We start from the raw sequence: 22,698 nt of genomic DNA, 5'->3' as shown, positions 1-22,698 counted from the left end.
GGGCTATTTTTAATTAAATAAAAACTAGACAGATACTATCTAAGGCAGGTAGTAAAATCTAACTGCAGTTACCATACCTCCAATTATAAATTTGGTAAACAAGAGTTTGTTTTCTTTGGCCTTGGAATCATCTGACATGATGGAGCATCCTAAATCTTCCATGAATTCATCCTTATAAATCAAATATTTAGAGACAGCAGTGATTCTGTTCAGGAACTTTTAATTTATTCTATTGTTTCAAAATTTTATTAGTGTAAATAGAGACTGTTACGCATTCATCCTGTATATATCTTACTTGTTTTATTAAAAAACTCATACAACAAGGGTTATTCTCATCTCATTGGGAAGAGGCCATACCCAATTGACTTTGGTAAGAATCATAGTTTATATAGCTGATTCGGAAAATGAAAAAAATTAGAAAAAAACTGTGTTTAAAGTGAAATTTTCTATTGGGAGGACGCCTTTTAAATATAAGAAGAAAAAGACTGCGTAGCACATGCTCATTAGTGATGGATATTTCTTCATGTTTTGGATACCACTGAAGTATTGTAAAATCTGTGCTTTGTTTAAAAGATGGACTTTTAATTGCATTTAGTGATAACTGCCTGATGTAATGATGACTTAATTACACAATTCTCTTGTTTGCTAAGTGAACCTTGGAAAAGCTGGATTATTGTTGCATTCTCAACGCATCATTTGACTTGAGAATGATAGATGTTTTATTTTAATATGCTTTCAGCTTTTTATGCTCCCCCAAAATTTTTTGGGGGGAGCATATAGTCGCCGCTTCGTCTGTCCGTGCGTCCGTCCATGCACAATTTTTGTCCGGGCTTTTTTTCAGCAATTAATGACTGGTATTTAATAAAACTTTATGGGAAGCTTCACTACCAAGAGGAGATGTGCATATTATCAGCCGGTTATGGTCGGATGATTTTTCACAGAGTTATGGCCTTCAGGGTTTTTTTTGGCCCGATTTTATAGCCGAAATTCGGCTATGTTCCCAATCTCAAAAAATATACTTTTTTCCCAAAATGTGGCAAAAAATTTCCAATTTCCAAAAAACAAAAAACAAAATTTTTTTTTTTTTTTTTTTTTTTTTAGAAAGAAGTCTTATGTGTATTTTATCTCAATTTTAATTCAATTACATCTAACAAAGTATTATATGATTTTTTTCTTTTAATTTGAATGATTATAAAGAGTTAAATCAAATTTAGTATTTCCCAAATCAGTGGACTTTTCGTTTGGAAAAAAAGGCTAATTAATTTATTTTCCCAATTTCAAAGCCATGGGCTATCTTCCCAAAAAGTGGAAAAAAAAACCTGCCCTTTGAAAATTTCCATTAACTGTACATATAGTGCAATTCTTGTCCAGGCTATTTCTCAGCAACTAATGACTGGAATTCAATGAAACTTTATGGAAAGCTTCACTACCAAGAGGACATGTGCATATTATCAAAGTTATGTAACTCTGACTGGCATTTTGACAGAATTATGTGCCCTTTTTATACTTAGAAAATTGAAAATTTGGTTTAGTTTTGTGTTAAGGTCCACTTTATTCCTACAGTATCAAAGCTATTGCTTTCATACTTGCAACACTTATTAACTATCATAAGGGGACTGTGATGGCAAGTTATGTATCTCTGACTGGCATTTGGACGGAATTATGGGCCCTTTATACTTAGAAAATTGAAAATTTGCTTAAGTTTTGTGTTTTGGTCCACTTTACCCCTAAAGTATCATAGATATTGCTTTCATACTTGGCACACTCGCAAACTATCACAAGGGTACAGTAAAAGGACAAGTTGCATAACTCTGTTTTTCATTTTTACGGAATTATGGCCCTTTTTTGACTTCGTAACTTTGAATATATGGTTAAATTTTGTGTTTCGATCCACTTTACTTCTTAAGTATCAAGGCTATTGCTTTCAAACTTCAAATACTTTCATGCTATCATGAGGTTACTGTTCCTGGCAAGTTGAATTTTACCTCGACCTTTGAATGACCTTGACTCTCAAGGTCAAATTATTAAATTTTGCTAAAATTGCCATAACTTCTTTATTTATGATTAGATTTGATTGATACTTTGACAAAACTACTCTTACCTGACATACCACAATAGACTCCACCCAAAACAACCCCGTGCCCTCCCCCCCTCCCACCCCCCACCAATTTTTTTTTTTTTTTTTTTTAAGATCATCTCACAAATGACCACCACACCCTCACACTATACCCCCACCCCCCCAACCCCCTCCCAATTTATTTTTTTTGAAACGGTTAAAAAACACAATTATTTATTTTTATTATTTTATTTTTAAAATACCGTCCAACCATCGCACCCAAGAATCCCCCCCCCCCCCCCCCCCCCAAAATAATTTTTTTTGCAATTTTTTTTCCCGCATTTTTTGGAAGATAATGTTATAAATGTCCACACCCCCACACTATACACGCCCAGTGTTCCAGCTAGGATTTGAAAAGGGCAGGGGGGCTTTTTTGTCAAAAGGGCACTTTCGACGCGCAGTATTTTGTGAAAAGGGCACTTTCGACGCGCAGTATTTTGTGAAAAGGGCACGTTCGAGCGCGCAGGTGTTTCTGGAATGCTTTCTATTGCATGTTAATTTATATGTTATAAATAATTGTATTATTCCCTTTATTATAAAACCATTCAAATATAATGTCTACAATGAGGATTAAACTAATTACAATGTAATAAGAGATTTATGAATTATCATATGTAAAAAAAAAAAAAAAATTTTTTTTTTTTTTTTTTTGAGTGGGGGGGGGGGGCAGGGCGGAGGTTCGGGGGGGCAGGGTGGAGGTTCGGGAGGGCAGGGCGCGGCGCCCTACGATTTAGGCCTAGCTGGAGCACTGCACCCCTCTTCACTCCACCCCTCCCTCCTTTGTGATTGAAATTGAGAGTCCCTTCACCTTTAAAAAGAAAATAGATGAGCGGTCTGCACCCGCAAGGCGGTGCTCTTGTTCACAGAGTTATGACCCTTTGAAATTTTCCATTAACTGTACATATAGTGCAATTCTTGTCCGGGCTATTTCTCAGCAACTAATGGCTGAAATTCAATGAAACTTTATGGGAAGCTTCACTACCAAAAGGAGATGTGCATATTATCAGCCAGTTATGGTCCGATCATTTTTCACAGACTTATGGCCCTTTGAAATTTTCCATTAGCTGTACATATAGTGCAATTCTTGTCCGGGCGATTTCTCAGCAACTAAAGACTGGAATTCAATGAAACTTTATGGGAAGCTTCACTACCAAGACGAGATGTGCATATTATCAGCGGGTTCTGGTCTGATGCTTTTTCACAGAGTTATGGCCCTTTGAAATTCTCCATTGTACATATAGTGCAATTCTTGTCCGAGCTAACAGCAACTTATTACGGGAATTAAATGAAACTTTATGGGAAGCTTCACTACCAACAGGAGATGTGCATATTATCAGCCTGTTATGGTTGGATGATTTTTCACATGAGTTATGGCCCTTTGAAATTTTCTATTAACTTTACATATAGTGCAATTCTTGTCCGGGCTATTTCTCCCCAACTACTGACTGGAATTTTATGAAGCTTTATGGGAAGCTTAACTACCTTGAGGAGATGTGCATGTTATTTGTGGGTTCTGGTTAGATGATTTATTTAGAGAGTTATGGCCCTTTGAAATGTTTAAGTTGCTAAACCATCCATCCTATTATTTTGTCCAAAGTTATGCCCCTCAAGACGTTTCCTTTTATCTGAATATATAGTGCAATATTGTGACAGAAAAAACCTTTGGGAAGCATCGCCCGTCTCCGACGGTTTCTTGTTTTGGAAGTTAAGACAATGAATGCCACTTTAAATAATGGAGTTTGTGTAGATATGGAATTGTTGAAATCATTATCTAGGCAGAACAAATGATATTGCAAGACTTAAAGTATTTTGTGCCGGTCACTTCACTATGTTTAATATGATTGCTATTGTACCATGACCTTTATTTTTTTTAAAGCATTACTGTTCTGTATTGGTATGTATAAGCTTTCATTCCAAGCCAGTAATTTCATGTTATATAAAGTTCAAAATATTTACTCTAATGGACATTTTTTGTGTGCATATTTCATACAATAGTTTTTTTTATTAGATATAGAGAAATAGTTGCAAATTGTACAACCTCTGACAAAATGTAGGTTTAACACCACTTTGTGCCACTTAGTGCCGATGACTATCGATTTAGTTAATGACCACATATTGTCAGTTCATACAGCATACAGAACACATTGGCTGAAGTAATCACCTTGGCTTATTTTTTCGTCGTCCAGAAAATGGAATATATTTTGTCTTTGTGAATGAGTTTCTTTTTTTATTGTAGCAATAATGCATAAATGAAAAATGGTGATCCTTAAAAAGGTTTGTAACATCTTGTGAAGCCTTAAAAATGTACAGGTTTGAAAGCAAATTTCCCTCTCAGATTTATTAAAGATCCAGATGCATACTTGAAGACGTCTTTAGAAGTTCATGAAACACACCTCATGTTGAGTGCAAAGTCCAGCTATTACCATGGTAACTGGTAAATCATGCAGATAACTATGTACATTTAGTGCTCTTCAGATATAACATGACTGATTATTAATTGGGCTCGTTTCTGAGGAATGCATGGTACAGAGCACAGTCAATGACGAGAGTGAAACTGTTGTATTCACTCAACACTTTTATATCTGATACAGCCTTCATTATTAACCCTCAATGAGCAAGGTTGGTGCAGCACTAGGCCTCTGGTTTTGCAAGTGCTCTCAATATAATCATAAATGTAATGTATGTATTATAAGTATACCTATGTATCCAGACCTGTGATTCACCTGTTCAAGTGAGAAAGAACATGTAGTCTTGTTATTATTAGCAGGTGCCTTGTGAAATGCTCTTCCCATTTTGTCAGTCTAGATATTTTGAAAATAGTCTAATTTTTTAGCCCACCTGATTGCTCAGGTGAGCTTTTGTGACCGGTCTTTGTCCGTTGTATGTCCGTCCGTCCGTCAGTTAACATTTGCTCGTAAACACTTTAGAGGCCACATTTCTTGTCCCATCTTCATGAAACTTGGTCAGAAGCTTTGTCCCAATGAAATCTTGGCCGAGTTCGAAACTGGGTTATGCCGGGTCAAAAACTAGGTCACTAGGTTACAAAAAGAAAAACCTTGTAAACACTGTAGAAGTCACATTTCATGTCCAATCTTCATGTAACTTTGTCAAAATATTTGTCTTAATGATATCTTGGTTGAGTTTAAAAGTGGTTCCGATCCGTTACAAAACATGGTCGCCAGTGGGCGGGGCAGTTTTCCTTATTTTGGCTATAGAGAAATCTTGTAAACGCTCTATAAGTCACAATTTTTGCCCAATCATCATGAAAGTTGGTCAAAACATTGGTTCAATTGATGTCTTGGACGAGTTTGAAAATGGTCGAGATAGGTGAAAAAACATGGCCGCCAGTGGGCGGGGCATTTTTCTCTATATGTATTGTGGCAGTTTCCCAATTTGGCTATAGAGAAACCTTGTAAACACTCTAGAAGGCACCATTTTTGCCCAATCATCATGAAAGTTGGTCAAAACATTGGTTTTATTGATATCTAGGACGAGTCTGAAAATGGTCGGGATCGGTGAAAAAACATGGCCGCCAGTGGGCGGGGCATTTTTCTCTATATGTATATAGTGAAAACATGTGAACACAGTAGAAGTCACATTTTTGGCCCAATTTTCATGAAACTTGCTCAGAACATTTGTTTCCTTGATACCAGAGTTGAGTTCAAAAATGGTTCCGGTCAGTTGAATAACATGGCTGCTGGGAGGGGGGCAGTTTTCTAATTATGCCCCCCCCAGAGGGGGTATATTGTTTTGCTCATGTCGGTCCGTCTGTCCACCAGATGGTTTCCGGATGATAACTTAAGAGCGCTTATGCCAAGGATAATGAAACTTCATAGGTACATTGATCATGACTCGCAGATGACTCCTATTGATTTTCAGGTCACTAGGTCAAAGGTCAAGGTCACGGTGACCCTAAATAGTAAAATGGTGTCCGGTTGATAACTCAAGAACACTTATGCCTAGGATCATGAAACTTCATAGATACATTGATCATGGCTCGCAGATGATCCCTATTGATTTTCAGGTCACTAGGTCAAAGGTCAAGGTCACGATGACCCAAAATAGTAAAATGGTTTCCAGATGATAACTCAAGAACGCTTAGGCCTAGGATCATGAAACTTCATAGGTACATTGATCATAACTCGTAGATGACCCCTATTGATTTTCAGGTCACTAGGACAAAGGTCATGGTCACGATGACCCAAAATAGTAAAATGGTGTCCGGATGATTACTCAAGAATGCTTAGGCCTAGGATCATGAAACTTGATAGATAGATTGATCATGACTCGTAGATGACCCCTATTGATTTTCAGGTCACTAGGTCAAAGTTCAAGGTCACGGTGACCCGAAATAGTAAAATGGTTTCCAGATGATAACTCAAGAACGCTTAGGCCTCGGATCATAAAACTTCATAGGTACATTGATCATGACTCGTAGATGACCCCTATTGATTTTCAGGTCACTAGGTCAAAGGTCAAGGTCACTATGACCCAAAATAGTAAAATGGTTTCCAGATGATAACTCAAAAACGCTTATGCCTAGGATCATGAAACTTCATAGGTACATTGATCATGACTTGAAGATGACTCCTATTGATTTTCAGGTCACTAGGTCAAAGATCAAGGTCACGGTGACCTGAAATAGTAAAATGGTTTCTGGAAGATAACTCAAAAACGCTTATGCCTCGGATCATGAAACTTTATAGGTACAATGATCATGAATTGCAGATGACCCCTATTGATTTTCAGGTCACTAGGTCAAAGGTCAAGGTCACGGTGACCCGAAATAGTAAAATGGTTTCTGGATGATAACTCAAAAACGCTTATGCCTAGGTTCATGAAACTTCGTAGGTATATTGATCATGACTCGCAGATGACCCCTATTGATTATCAGGTCACTAGCAGACCTTTTTACTTCTACGGAGTCGCCGTAGTTACTATGGATTCTTTGGCTAAACTACGCAGTACGGATTTGTACTGACAAACTACGTATCCGTCGCTCAAAATGGTCAAATTTCGGTTTTTAATAGTACTTTGGCTTATCTTCGGTCATTATCGGTAATTCATCAATCATAATCATTTTGGCGCTTGCGTAGTAAGAAATGTTTAAATTCAAGCCTCCCGGGGACAATGCATAATATCAGTGACCCGGATCATAAGTTGGCATTTTAAACATGGCCAGTTCTTCCAAACGGCGTGGTACAGAATCAGACCCCGATATTGACACTCCAAAGAGTTGCTATAACAAACTCTCAAAAGAACAAAGAAAACTATAGAGAATACTGGCCATGCATTGGGCCGTCCTAAAAAGGAAAAACGTTCACTGTTCAACATGTAACGTTGATTTTTCGTGTGCTCTTGGAGGCAAAAATGACTGCAAGCGACACATTGACTCGCAGAGCTACATTAATTGGAAGATCAAATCTTCAAATAAAGACATTTCCACTATAATGCAAGGATCTAGCTTGGAGGAGGAATTGAAAACCACCAATGCCGAGGTTATTATGTGCGAGTTAATTTCAGAGAACAACTTGTCTCTATCAACGGAGAAGACCTTGAATAAAACGCTAAAAATTATGTTTCCCGATTTGGAAATCGCTCAAAGTAGGTTATAATTAAAAAAAAACATGCATAAAGTTTATTTTATGAGGTACAGCTCTTTTTACAATTGGTAATAAGCTATATGAAACAAACTACAGCTTCAATCTCTATCATCTATGTGCATGTCGTACCCAGTCTTTTTTGGTACTAATTAATTTAGTATCTTAATGGCTCTCAAAAAATGGTGTCAAAATATATGTAGTGGTAATGGTTTGAACTTGTTTCCAATCAGAGAAAGCTGATACATGTTAAAGGAATTGTCAATTTTATCTCATCAACTCATCATTTGAGACAGTTCTTCAACAATTATAAAATATTATTACTATCACTGAGATAGGGCAATCCTCTGACAACCCTGGGACTAACAAACTAAACACAGGTCTACTTGGCATCCAATGCTTAGCATAACAGAGACACACTCAAAAGACTGAAAGGGGCGTACTACAGATCATTGAAAGAATAGTGCATTTTGATGTTATTTTAAGGCCAGTGGCATCATGATCATATATGTCATATATAATGAACATGTATTTGTGCTAATTAACCCATTCCCTGAGGAATAAGTAATGGGCTAATCAGACACCAGATTCCTTAATTTGTGTTCAGTTTTTTGTTCATTTTAAAGTTGAGTGTAACATTGTATCATGTATGTAAAAGATAGTTATTTTTTTAAAGATCTGTAATTTGTTGTGTTACAAGTGCAGTGAGCACACTGTGAAACCTTTTGTTATAGTGTTGTTTAGAAGGGCAGTGTGCACATCCACTAAATAATAACAGTATAACATGATAAACAGATTAAATTAATAGAAAGTAAATTCATCTAATGCATTATGTACCGTTTAATTGATATGTGACCCAGTCATGCTGTTTTAATGCTCTAAATGATTGGAAAAGTTAAAACTACTGACAACAGCCCAAAACTACTGAGAGATACCCTCCAAACTACTGAGAAGCAATCGGTAGGGTAAACAGGTCTGCACTAGGTCAAAGGTCAAGGTCACAGTGCCAAAAAAGTATTCACACAATGGCTGTCAAGGTCACGGTGACTCAACTTTGAAAAAAGGTTTCCAGATGATAACTCAAGAATGCTTATGCCTAGGATCATGAAACTTCATAGGTACATTGATCATGACTCGCAGATGAAATAATGATGAAACTTGACCAGGATGTTTGTCTGGACAATGTCTAGGTCAAGTTTGACATTTAGTAAAAATTGAATGAACCGACTCCTCTCAGGTGAGCGAACTAGGGCCTCTTGTCCTTGGTTAAGTTTAGTATGTTTATTGCCACTAATGTTATGTTTCAGTCAGGAGTTGGAATTTAGCGATCTGCATGTGTTTACCAAGCAACCTTTGATAGCTTTGAGCTTAATGAAATTTTATGGTGTCATTATCATCTCTTTTGACATATATTTTTTCCTAGACAAAAACTTTCCCATGGAAATAGTACACATCATTTCAACTTCTGGAATTTTATGTTGCCCCATACTGTGCCGAAGTTCCTACTTGATGGGAATAAAATGAGTTTATGAGTTTTTAAAGTTTTTGTTTAAGAAAAATACAGTTGAGCATATGCTTCTTTTTCAACAGTTTCTCCATCATGTAATCATCTTAAACAAACCTGTCCAGTGGAATGGTTGCTTCCTAAATTAAGAGCCAATGTTTCTGGTGAAAAACAACAACAAAACACACAATAAAATGAAAGAGTATAATAATTTGTCCCCTACCGGTTTCACCGGAGGGGACTTATGGTTTGCGCTTTGTGCGTCTGTGAGTTTGTCTGTGAGTCTGTCTGTCTGTCACATTTTTTTGGACCGTGCGATAACTTTAAGTTCTTAATATTTTTTCATGAAACTTGCAACATGGATAGATGGCAATATGGACTTTATGCACGTCATTTCATTTTGTTCCTACGTCAAAAGTTGTGGTTGCTATGGCAACCAAAAAAAAAATTATAAAAATAATTCTGAAAATGGTGGAATTTCTGACAATGGTGGAGCCGGTAGGGGATCATATTGCTTGACAATAGCCTTGTTGTTTATGTCAACTGCTTCTTTATAGCAGTCTTGTCCACATTTCACACAACTGCTTGTGTTCAAGTGGCCATCAGTTGGGATATCAAGATGCCATGCTATTTCCAATTGTGATATTTTTTGGTAAATCTATATGGATGTTTATCATACAAATCTAGATTTGAACTATTTACAATAGTATTCTTTGATTAATTTATAGATATTTTTATGTATAATAACCAAAAGCTAGTTCTGATGAATTCAAAGTTGTTATTAATTTGCTGTATCCACTAGATTTGTTTTTTAATCATCTTTAATGGACCAAATTAGCAAGGATATTTAATGTTAATGTATGGTATGTTTTAATTCTAAAAATAATGTGTAATATTATTTTTATGTCCCCCACCACTATAGTGGGGGACATATTGTTTTTGCCCTGTCTGTTGGTTGGTTGGTTTGTTTGCCCAAACTTAAACATTTTGCCATAACTTTTGCAATATTGAAGATAGCAACTTCATATTTGGCATGCATGTGTATCTCATGGAGCTGCACATTTTGAGTGGTGAAAGGTCAAGGTCATTCTTCAAGGTCAAAGGTCGAAAAAAAAAAATCAAAGCGGTGCAGAAGGGGACATAGTGTTTCTGACAAACACATTTCTTGTTTAATTTTGACATTATGCATATTTTATTTCATATAAAAATACTTTTTGTTGAAAAAAGTTTGGACTTGAAAATTATCCTTTTGTAAAAGTTGTTCATTCGTTCTTGCTGCCTGGCTGACAGTGACTGAATGCTAGGACTGTTGGAGCCACAGGGCCTTCCTCCCATACCTCACCTTTGTTTTCTTGTTTTCTTGATATCTTGGAATGTCAACATGATTCCAGCAGTTCTTTAGCTCTATACTAAACCTTCAGATCAAGACTTATGTTAATAATATAGAATGATCCTGCGTAAATCTTGTAGGTATTATTTCATTATAGTAGTGCTGTATATATGAAATATGTATAATAATGATGACATTGCTTTTGTTTTTGTGGATCATTGACTGGATTTGTGGTATATACAATACATACTGGTATTTTCAGTGGCAGAGAGTGATGAAAATCATTCTTGTAACCACAGTGTTTGATAATGGAGAGATATAGGGCTGTGAAGAATCCATGGTTAGAGTACTGTGGTTTATGAGGCTTATCAGCTCATAGGCTTCTGGAGATATGGGAACAAAATGACTGGATCTGTGTGTCTCTCACTTGTGTTCAGTCGCTGTGATGTAACTTTGGGATATTTTTTTTGTTTTTTTTTGCTGCTGGTGGTTATTAGATGCGAATTGCTCCTATTTGTGTTCTGCATGGGGGAGACTACAAACTATGGGAAACATATGCTGTAAAGCTAAGTCGCGTCAAATTAAAATGGAAAGCTTGTATGGAATACCTTTGGAAATATCCTCAGGTAAACAATTTTTTATTGCATTGAGCATGCCTGGTGATCTTTTAGACCTGTAGAAACAATTATAAGTTGTTATTGTAAACATCACAACATAATGTAACATTGGAATGTTGTTTTTTAGGCTTACCCCTTCGCCATCGGTATGGTTACATGAAACCTTTTAAAGTTCTTTTAAATCTGAATTGTTTTTTTACAGCACTATTTCGGTTTTGTTTCAAATTCATAACAAATGTGTTATTAATTAACAGTCGTTCTGTGTATTGTTGCATTTATGTTATCTTGTAGTGTTATTATTTTTTTGAAAGAATTATTGATACATCCATAGACATTAACATATAATTAAGTATTGTATATTTGATATTTGAGCATGGTTTACATCATCCTTTGTAATCAGATATTGGTTGGTTTGTTCCTTCCACCTTTTGAGTAGATTTTTTTGCAGTTTTACTGGAAACCAACGTCTTTAATTCAGTCAAACTATATTGCTTCTGTAAACAGTTGGTTTGATTGTTTTTCTCAATGTGTAAAATTATCTTGTACTACATGTCATTGTATTCCCTAATTAGTGAGCCACGTATTTGGTGTCTGTTTACACTATTCCAGAAAAACTTTGAAATAATTGTCTTATATTAATGGTCAGTTCAGTCTCATGTTTATGTTTGAATCATGCTTTGTGAAAAGGGGTTTAATGCATGTGCGTAAAGTGTCGTCCCAGATAAGCATAAACTTGAAGTTGATTTCTGCTAAGAAGAGACTTTCTGTTGAAGAAAAAAACATTAAAAGCGGAAATTGTAGTCCTTTATTAGCCTGTTCCAACTGCATAGGCTTATCTGTGACGACTGCACTTTAGGCACATGCATTAAACCCCCTTGTCACAGAGCATGGCTCATTTATATTTAAGCTAGAAGTTCATGCAAATAAATGAACCAATTAATTTAACTCTTATGCAATTAATATAAAACCTTAAATAATTACTAATTACATGATAACTATTACATTACAGAATGATGTTAGGCATTACAAGTGTTCCGCCACAGCCTGTGAGTTTAGTTCCCACAACAGGCTCGATACTTGGAAGTGGTATATCAGATCAGCAGTCCACTGGAGTGTGAAATGGATTTCATATGTGCTTGTGTTGTATCGTTTCAGAACTGCCGTTTGGCTGGGAGAAAGTGGAGGATCCTCACTATGGAACATATTACATAGAGTAAGTATTTGAATGGCACATACTACATAGAGTAAGTATTTGAATGGCACATATTACATAGAGTAAGTATTTGAATGGCACATACTATTTAGAGTAAGTATTTGAATGGCACATACTACATAGAGTAAGCATTTGAATGGCACATACTACATAGAGTAAGTATTTGAATGTCACATACTACTTAGAGTAAGTATTTGAATGTCACATACTACATACATGTAGAGTAAGTATTTGAATGTCACATACTACATACATGTAGAGTAAGTATTTGAATGTCACATACTACATACATGTAGAGTAAGTATTTGAATGGCACATATTACATAGAGTAAGTATTTGAATGGCACATACTACTTAGAGTAAGTATTTGAATGTCACATACTACTTAGAGTAAGTATTTGAATGTCACATACTACATAGAGTAAGTATTTGAATGTCATAAACAACATAGAGTAAGTATTTGAATGGCACATACTACTAAGAGTAAGTATTTGAACGTCACATACTACATACATGTAGAGTAAGTATTTGAATGTCACATACTGCATACATGTAGAGTAAGTATTTGAATGTCACATACTACATACATGTAGAGTAAGTATTTGAATGGCACATATTACATACATGTAGAGTAAGTATTTGAATGGCACATACTACTTAGAGTAAGTATTTGAATGGCACATACTACATAGAGTAAGTATTTGAATGGCACATACTACTTAGAGTAAGTATTTGAATGTCACATATTACATAGAGTAAGTATTTGAATGGCACATACTACTTAGAGTAAGTATTTGAATGTCACATACTACTTAGAGTAAGTATTTGAATGTCACATATTACATAGAGTAAATATTTGAATGGCACATACTACTTAGAGTAAGTATTTGAATGGCACATATTACATAGAGTAAGTATTTGAATGGCACATACTACTTAGAGTAAGTATTTGAATGTCACATATTACATAGAGTAAATATTTGAATGGCACATACTACTTAGAGTAAGTATTTGAATGTCACATATTACATAGAGTAAATATTTGAATGGCACATACTACTTAGAGTAAGTATTTGAATGTCACATATTACATAGAGTAAATATTTGAATGGCACATACTACTTAGAGTAAGTATTTGAATGTCACATATTACATAGAGTAAATATTTGAATGGCACATACTACTTAGAGTAAGTATTTGAATGGCACATATTACATTGAGTAAGTATTTGAATGGCACATACTACTTAGAGTAAGTATTTGAATGTCACATACTACTTAGAGTAAGTATTTGAATGTCACATACTACATAGAGTAAGTATTTGAATGTCATAAACAACATAGAGTAAGTATTTGAATGGCACATACTACTAAGAGTAAGTATTTGAACGTCACATACTACATACATGTAGAGTAAGTATTTGAATGGCACATATTACATAGAGTAAGTATTTGAATGGCACATACTACTTAGAGTAAGTATTTGAATGTCACATACTACGTAGAGTAAGTATTTGAATGGCACATACTACGTAGAGTAAGTATTTGAATGGCACATACTACTTAGAGTAAGTATTTGAATGTCACATACTACATAGAGTAAGTATTTAAATGTCACATACTACATAGAGGTATTTGAATGACACATACTACATACATGTAGAGTAAGTATTTGAATGGCACATATTACATAGAGTAAGTATTTGAATGGCACATACTACATAGAGTAAGTATTTTAATGGCACATACTACATAGAGTAAGTATTTGAATGGCACATACTACATAGAGTAAGTATTTTAATGGCACATACTACATAGAGTAAGTATTTTAATGGCACATACTACATAGAGTAAGTATTTTAATGGCACATACTACATAGAGTAAGTATTTGAATGGCACATACTACATAGAGTAAGTATTTTAATGGCACATAAGAATGGCACATACTACATAGAGTAAGTATTTTAATGGCACTTTCTACATAGAGTCAGTATTTGAATGTCACATACTACACAGAGTAAGTATTTGAATGGCACATACTACTGAGAGTAAATATTTGAATGGCACATACTACTGAGAGTAAGTATTTGAATGGCACATACTACTTGTAGAAAGTATTTGAATGGCACAAACTACATAGAGTAAGTATTTAAAATGTAAACTCAATATGGCATATACTACATAGAGATTTTAATAGACAATTCACTAAAGCACATACTTCTTAGATTAAGGATTAACAATGATAACTCATTATTGCTCACACTAGAAAGACTAATAATTATTGTTAGAAATGATAGCCTGTATTAGACACATTCTACATAGAGTAAGTACTGGAAAATTAACTAACTATGGCACATATTTCATAGAGTAACTATTGGTAATACATGTAACCAAGTTGCCCTCAGTTCTGAAGACCGTTTTCTCTGACAAATGAGGCCCTCAAAGTGCATTGGACTGCAGAAAGCATCTTAATTATGAATTTCTTTAGTAAACAATGTGGTCTCGAGCATTCAATCTAACCTTTATGTTTATCATCAAACTTGTATGTTATTGTATATTTCCAGTTGGATAGTTCTCAATAGAATATGCTGCCCTACTATATACAAATAACTGTAAATATTTACCAATTTCTACAGATGCTGTAGAAATTATGGGAACAATTCAGAGTCTTTGAAGGTTATTGCTATAAGCATATAAGACGCAGTTTGACAGGGGATTGTTTTCATTAATAGCCTGATTTTTTTCCTTCACATTATGTATAATGTGTAAGATCTCCACAACTGCCAGAAGAACTGAGTGGGAAGGGCTTGTTAGTATATTGTCTCTGACACTGTGCCAAACTTCTGCAGCGGCTACATACCCATGATAGTAACCATGCAGCCTGTTGGCTGCTGCTACAGACTGTATCAAGTTTTTTGGATGTATGTTTTTATTACCAATACAGTACATTTTGTCATAAATCCGAGGTTACACGCTGCACTGACTGTGGTGTGATATATGTTTGAATGCAACCACATTGCCTGAGTTTTAATGCCAAAAGGTTTTGTTTATAATGTATTTGTTAGTTAATAGTTTTAATATAATTTGTGCGATGCACCTAAATTTAATTTAAAAATCAATTACTGTAACCATTGCTTTCCATCGGAGTAAATCATTAGGCTGTAATTTGCTTGATATCCTTTCAAAAATCATGTTCATGGCTGTAATTTGCTTGATATCCGTTCAAAAAACATATTCATGGCTAGTGATTGAAATTTCCTGAAGAATGTGCCGGATTCCCAATGCAATTCTTTGTTCCCAAGTCCCTAATAGTAATCAGCACTGCTTGTAAATCTGTCAAAGAGGACTATTTTATACAAATTAGTGATCCTAGTGGGTGCTAATGAAGATGGGAAAATCTCTTTGGAATGTGTGGTTTAATTATTGACTATTTTTGGAAATTCTCAAAACAAAGAAACCCATTTTTCTGATTTAAATTATGCAATGAATGTGGGCCTTACAGGGGCATGGTGCTACTGCTTTTAACAAGTAACTCTGTAGGATAGTACTAAGGTGACATTATATGAACTAGTGATAAACATGTTCATCTAGATCAGTTTTGTTTCTGATAAGGAAGCTTACGAAAAGGAGATATGTTCTGGAGCCTAAGAAGAGTGCTGTAAGAAAGAATTGTTCAGTTTAAATCATTGTTAATGATTTTTCTATGAATCCTTAATATTACTTAACTTAGTTCTAACAATTTTCTGATATTTTAAGATTAATAGATTGACAGACATTTTTCAGTCATGTATTTAAAATTCATTGTCTGGAGCAGTTAAATAAAAATGAAAGTTAATTAATTACTGCTGAAGGAGACTTTTTCATAGATTGTCAAAATGACAATTTTCTAAATTTATGTCTCAGATTCTGGAAATAAAAGAACATTTTATGTTAGTGAGCAAATGTTTGCTAATGATGTATAACTATTTTTGCAAAATTATTCATGTATAATCATCATTTAAAAATGTTAATTACAAATGCGGAACAATTGAATTGTCAGGAGTGTTTCTGTGGTTTTCCTTAAATTTTGCTGGAGCACAAGTCCTGGGTCTTTACATTAAAGTATTAAATTTACGACACAAAGTAAGTGGCTGGACGGAGCAGTTGTTAAGTTGATTGCTTTTTAATCTTAAGGACTCTGGTTTAAGCCTCAGTTTTTATTTTTTTCTTTGTTCAATTCTATTCTTGTTATTGTTCTGAAGCTATTTGGTTCCTAAAGATAGATCTATTGATTTTAAACTTCGTAGGTAGATTAATAATGGCTGGCAGATGACCTCTATTGATTGTCAGGTCACTAGGTCAAAGGTCAAGGTCACGGTGACCCGAAATAGTAAAATGGTTTCCGGATGATAACTCAAGAACGCTTATGCCTAGGATCATGAAACTTGATATGTAGATTGATCATGACTAGCAGTTGACCGCTTTTGATTTTCAGGTCACTAGGTCAAAGGTCAAGGTCACGGTGACCCGAAATAGTAAAATGGTTTCCGGATGATAACTCAAGAACACTTATGACTAGGATCATGAAACTTCATAGGTACATTGATCATGACTGGCAGATGACCCCTATTGATTTTCAGGTCACTAGGTCAAAGGTCAAGCTCACAGTGACAAAAACATACTCACACAATGGCTGTCACTACAACGGAGAGCCCATATGGGGGGCATGCATGTTTTACAAACAGCCCTTGTTATTAAATTCTTGAGGGTAGTAAACATAAGCCCAACACATGTAAACTAAGAATAAGCAAAAAATATATAAATAAAAAAGTGAGGTATAAATGATTGTTTATGTAGAACAAACAAAAGTAATAACAAGTATAAAGTATACTTATTATGACATTTTCTCTGGAATTAAAACACAAGTCGTTCTTGAATATTTTTCCAAAAGTATGTTGGGTGAAATTCTATATAATGCTCAAACCACATTAATTTGACTGGTTTCTGCATTGTAGCTTTAATGATCTACAGCTGTTAAATGGCTTGTTTTGCTCCAAGAGTCTGATTACATCTTCATACTGCAATCTTTTAGCTGGTAATTTGCTTGCATGATAACATGTGCTTTCCTATTCATTACAGTCAAAGTCATGTTTTAACGGATTTTGGGGAGAAAACTCATTCAGAAAGATTTCTTTGTGTAATTTGGTACACATTTCAACATTTTGGTACATACATTTCTTTTTGGCATCAGTATTTTCGTAACACTGATTTACTTTGGAAACTGTCCTTGATAAAAAAATATTTTTTTTCATTAAACAGGGTTTTAATTTGGCTTATCAAAATGTATAGCTGCAGTGATTGCTAAGTAAGATTGCTCTGTTTTGGAGCCAAATATCTTCAGTCATTCACACCAAAGCAAAGTTGTCTACAAATGTCAAGTTTTGGCACTGTAACATTTGTTCACATTTGCTGAACATAAACAGTCTACTCCCCTGTGACATCAGATTTATGTGGGCTGATACAATTGGCCTTATAATGCAAATGTTATGTACATTTGATATAATTTTTCATTAAAAGAAAGTATTTTCAAAACAAAAATCCAGTCTAGGCTGACATTGTTGTTCCTGATAATTCTGTCCATACTGCACAGGCTAATCTGGGACAAAACTATACACACATGCATTAAGCCCTGTTTTGCCAGAGCGCTGCTCATATATGAGTCGTGTTTTGGAAAACTGGGCATATTGCATGTGCCTAAAGTGTCGTTCCAGATTAGCCTGTGCAATCTGCACAGGCTAATCAGGGATGACACTTTCGGCTTTTATGACATTTTTCGTTAAAATAAAGTCTCTTCTTAGCAAAAAGCCATTTAAGGCGGAAAGTGTCGTCCCTGATTAGCCTGTGCAGGCTGCACAGGCTAATCTGGGACAACACTACGCACATGCATCATGCCCAGTTTTCTCAGAACGCGACACATATTTGTTTCCTGTTTGCAGCCATGTGAACAGAAAGACCCAGTATGAACATCCAGCCTCTGCATTAAAGAAGAGTGCCACAGCTGGTAAGACATTTGTTTGATAATCCTTTCACACTCAGAAGCAAAGTGAAAATGGCCATATGCAACCTGCAAAAAACCAGAACAGGCTGCAAGTTACTCTCAGGCTGTTCAGGTTTTATGCTGTTTGCTGCTCATCAGTACTTCGTGGTTGGGAATGATGCCTTTAAAATTTCAATCCAGTAGGAAAGGTCTTACATTTTATTTTAATCTTCTAAAGAATTTCACATTCATTGAAATGTTTACCAGAATGGTAAAGGGTTAAGTAATAATGGCAGACAAAAATTGTCACACAAAATTCCTATCTTTGCTTCCTTCCATTCTGTATCCGGACCAATTTGAACAGTCTAGATTTGTCCTTGATCTAGCAATTCTTCTTTCTTTATTTGATACCATCAAGATACTGTCTTGATGTGAAATAGATCTCAAGACTTGATTGAACACACATTTCTTCCATTTATAAGATAATACTCAGAACTCCATATTGTTGTTTGATGAACTCCCATACAGAATTTCGTTTGTTGTGATTGTGCTACAGATTATACCATAGCGTTATATGAAATTATTAAGTGTACAATGCTTTTGTGTTCCAGATGAAATAAACAGCAGCACTTTGCCGAGAAGGGGGAAGAACACAGACGTATCTCGGAGGTCCATCAGTGATGCAGATATGAATGGGCGGAACACACCTCCAGGTATGAACCTTTGCCTTGGTACTCTCACGCTTGTACCGCAGCAGGTGTGCTGGGGGTTTAGGACTTTATTAATAATAATGAAAATTTGGTAATTTATGTGGTAATTTATGTGACTTTTGTGTGCATTACAATTATCACATTATAAATGTTCTTTTGTTTGGTTTCATTAATCTTAAATTATTCTTAAATTGTGTTATGAATTCTCTTCAATGTCTTGTTATACAAACTTAAACTGAATCCAAGACAATACTATTTTGCAATTTGATTCATGCGTATTTTATTTCAAAACGATAGCTTTTACAAGGATAAAAAAACACCTACATATGAGCTTAATGTTTGTGCTAACCAATGTCAATTCCTGCTCCTGATCATGTGTGAGAGACGACTCGGGTCTCTTCCACTTGTTGTTAGTTACATGCCTTTTTAGCTAACAACTAAACACTGCCTGAATACTGCATATTTTAATACGAAGGTGTACATTTCTTTTTCTTTCATATTTTATATAAATATGATATGAAAATGTATGAACAACTCATTTTAACTTATAATTTTAATCAGTATTACCGAGTTAGAATTCTTTCAAGATTGGGGATTGATTGGCTAGGAATTAAAAAACTTTAGAACTAAACATTGGTCTATGATCTATTTTTAAAGGCGAAATAACTATAGGACTGTCCATTCTTTTTGCAGTAAGCAGGTGTGTGATTCTTTCTCCTTCCTAACAGATTTCCTCATTTTGAACAACTAGTGTCCAACTCGCAAAGAGAAACATCATGATATTTTTGGGTGTAGAATTTAAGGGCTATGGTAGTTGACCATGGTGCGATGTTGATTATGTCAAACTCCTGGTATCTCTGCAATGTAGGTAATGTCACACACTTATATCACATCATTGCCTCCCATTTTCACGACACTGCCTTGTCCATAGTGGCACTCTTTTAAGCCTCTGTCGCACTGGGAGCTTCCTGTAGAAATGTGCTAGAGAACCAAGTTAATAGAAATTACTAAAATAATAAAGTATAAATTCATGCTATAGATATGAAGAAAAGAAAATAAACTTTAAAATTTAAAATTTAATATTGGCGTTATCTTATATGTAATTGAGGTCTTGAATAAAATCGACATCAATAAGTCAATTTTAAAATCATTCTTGAAATTTAGGATGCAATTCTGGAACTCATTTCCTTTGTTATATATCATTTGTCACAATGCATTTTTCAAGCTCCAATTTTAATGTATTCAGTTATAATAATGATACACATATTACAAATTTAGGTATTAAATTTATTCTTTTCCATGTACAAAATTAAAATGAAGATATTAAGATTTGCTTTCATATTTTAATAAAAACAGTTAAACTTATTGATCACAAAAAATTGACATTAATTTTAATACCAAGTATGTATTTTTAAGCATGCATGGACTTTGCTAACTATCTAATTTGTTGTGGCTTGTATTTCATCCACAAAATAGCCAGTTTCTGACTGAATGTATATATTTTAATTTCTCTGATTTCTTTGTTTTGCTGTACTAAATAGATATTTTGTTGATATGCTTTTTCTTGGAGTAAGTTTGTTGTTTCATCAAAGTTTTTTTTATAAACTTAACTAACAACACTTAAAAACTGTCAGTAATGTAGTTTGTCAGTTTGTGCAGATCCCTTTTGGTGCTGTAAAAAGTGTAAAATACATCACATGGTATTGAAAGTTTGTGTTATGAATTGAGCAAAAAAACTACAAGCTCATTAATATTTTTAGTAACAGCGGAAAATTGTAAAATGAAATATTATTTAATTTGTTCTAATTTTAACAAAATTAGATCCAATTAATTGTCTTTTGCCTCAAAGTATTCTTAATGCGCATGTAATACTTATAAAACTTGGCAAACTCTATTACCATGACTACAATGCTAAAACTGCTAGTGGCATGTGTATAATGTTGAAAAACGCTGGGCCAGTGGGTAGCGATGCGCCCCAAGAATGGCGGCATGTTTCCAAGGTGATCTGTTAATTCCGCAGCACGTTCTTGTCTCTGCTGTTCTTCAGCCTATCGCCCCCGATCCCGGAAGAGCAAGACGCCGCATACTAAACGAGGTTTGTTGAACAACTTTCACTCCATTGAACTTCCTGTCAGTGAGTTGATCCCTTTGTTCTTTACAAAAAAAAGAAGTTTTTTAAATGCACCGTTTACATTTAGTATGTTCATGAATTATTTTATTAAAAATATGCACTGAACTATTTGAAAAAGTTTTAGGGTAACACATTGCACTTCACTGTATGTTATGATAGTTTAAGACTGAATATGTTAATTTATTTTAATTGAATGAATTGTTTATGTCATATGTAAATAGTGTAAGATATACATAACAGTACACCTTGTACATGCACACTGTGTATCACTATTGGATGAAGAAAAACAGTTTAATTTGTCTATTATGATACATATTCATTTCTCATTTGTCATTCATGATATTGTTATGCAAATTATATGCACAACATAATTACTGATAAAAAGTGTGCACCACAAATTATGAAGTCCTTTGTTTCATTTGAATCGGACATAAATTTGCAGTATTATTTAGTGAAACAATTGGCAAAAGAAACATAGTCATTTACAATTATTTACATTATGCAAACCGATGATTGCTGGTTGGATATTTTCCCAGCCCCACAATCCTTTCTACAATCATATTTCTCCCACCTCTGATTCTAGTAGGGCAGCTGTCAATTACTGGCAAAAGTATGTGCAATTATAACCAGCTGACCAAGGAAAGTGTGAGTTGGGTAATTACCCCTTTCCGCCATAAGAAGCAAAAATGAAAACTGCTTTTGCAACCAGCATAAAACCAGAACAGCCTGCGAGTTACTTGCAGTCTGTTCAGGTTTTTGTAATGTTTGCTGCTCATCAGTGACTAAGGTTTGGAAATGAAGCCTTTAAAACTTGAACTTAGTAAGAGAGGTCTTTTATTAAATTTAATTTTCTAAAAGGGACTACAAATGCGTCAAAATACGTATTTTAGTGGTAAAGGGTAACTGACCACTGTGATATGACTGAAACACTGCTGAAATGGGTGAAAAATGTAACTAAACAAAAAACAATTAATGAGGAATTGTTATTGTTTGTATGAGCTGATCCCTAGATTGAATGATCCATATTCTTCAAAGCTGTGTCTTGTTTACCAATGTTTCCAATATGTTTCTGTACTTTGCTCTGAGTGTAATATTTATTTAATGCATCTTTGGTTATGTTTTATGCATGCACTTTGGTCTTTGTTTTGTTGGATTGGAATGAGTGCAACTTTTAAGATTGTTGTTGTGGTATTGGGTCATGGCATGTACACTACATATTTATTTTTATTTATAATTTATAAATGCACGTTTAATGTGTTCAGCTATTTCTTGGCCATGATTGTTTGGTTCAGTTGTTGAGTTTAGATATAAAATGAAACTTCCTTATTGAATGTTTGCCCTTATTAATTGATGTATCCAATTGAATTTGAATAGTTAAATACTGATGAAGTTTTAGTTGCAAATAGATGAATACAATTTCTTTAATAATTGTTACTTGAAATTTAAATAGGTTTTCATTAA

General features: G+C 34.6%; 2 protein-coding genes across 12 annotated transcripts in view; both read left to right on the top strand.

Moving 5' to 3' along the window:
- Window positions 1-8,940, top strand: part of LOC127865107 (protein RD3-like) — a 575,560-nt gene extending 566,620 nt beyond the window's left edge. The window contains exon 5 of the mRNA XM_052405012.1: window positions 8,781-8,940. The gene's annotated coding sequence lies outside the window, so the exon portion shown is untranslated. The remainder of the gene's footprint in view (window positions 1-8,780) is intronic.
- LOC127865075 (membrane-associated guanylate kinase, WW and PDZ domain-containing protein 3-like) overlaps window positions 1-22,698 on the top strand; it is a 165,735-nt gene that overhangs the window by 116,513 nt on the left and 26,524 nt on the right. For 10 of the 11 annotated variants that reach the window (XM_052404956.1, XM_052404957.1, XM_052404960.1 and 7 more), the window contains 4 exons: window positions 12,323-12,380; window positions 18,356-18,420; window positions 19,008-19,109; window positions 21,154-21,201. In XM_052404956.1, the coding sequence (XP_052260916.1) occupies window positions 12,323-12,380; window positions 18,356-18,420; window positions 19,008-19,109; window positions 21,154-21,201 (273 nt within the window). The remainder of the gene's footprint in view (window positions 1-12,322; window positions 12,381-18,355; window positions 18,421-19,007; window positions 19,110-21,153; window positions 21,202-22,698) is intronic. The other variant, XM_052404958.1, reaches the window with a different exon arrangement.

Source organism: Dreissena polymorpha, chromosome 1, assembly GCF_020536995.1.
Source record: "Dreissena polymorpha isolate Duluth1 chromosome 1, UMN_Dpol_1.0, whole genome shotgun sequence".
Lineage (NCBI taxonomy): Eukaryota > Metazoa > Mollusca > Bivalvia > Myida > Dreissenidae > Dreissena > Dreissena polymorpha.
This window is presented reverse-complemented; position numbering and strand designations above follow the sequence as displayed.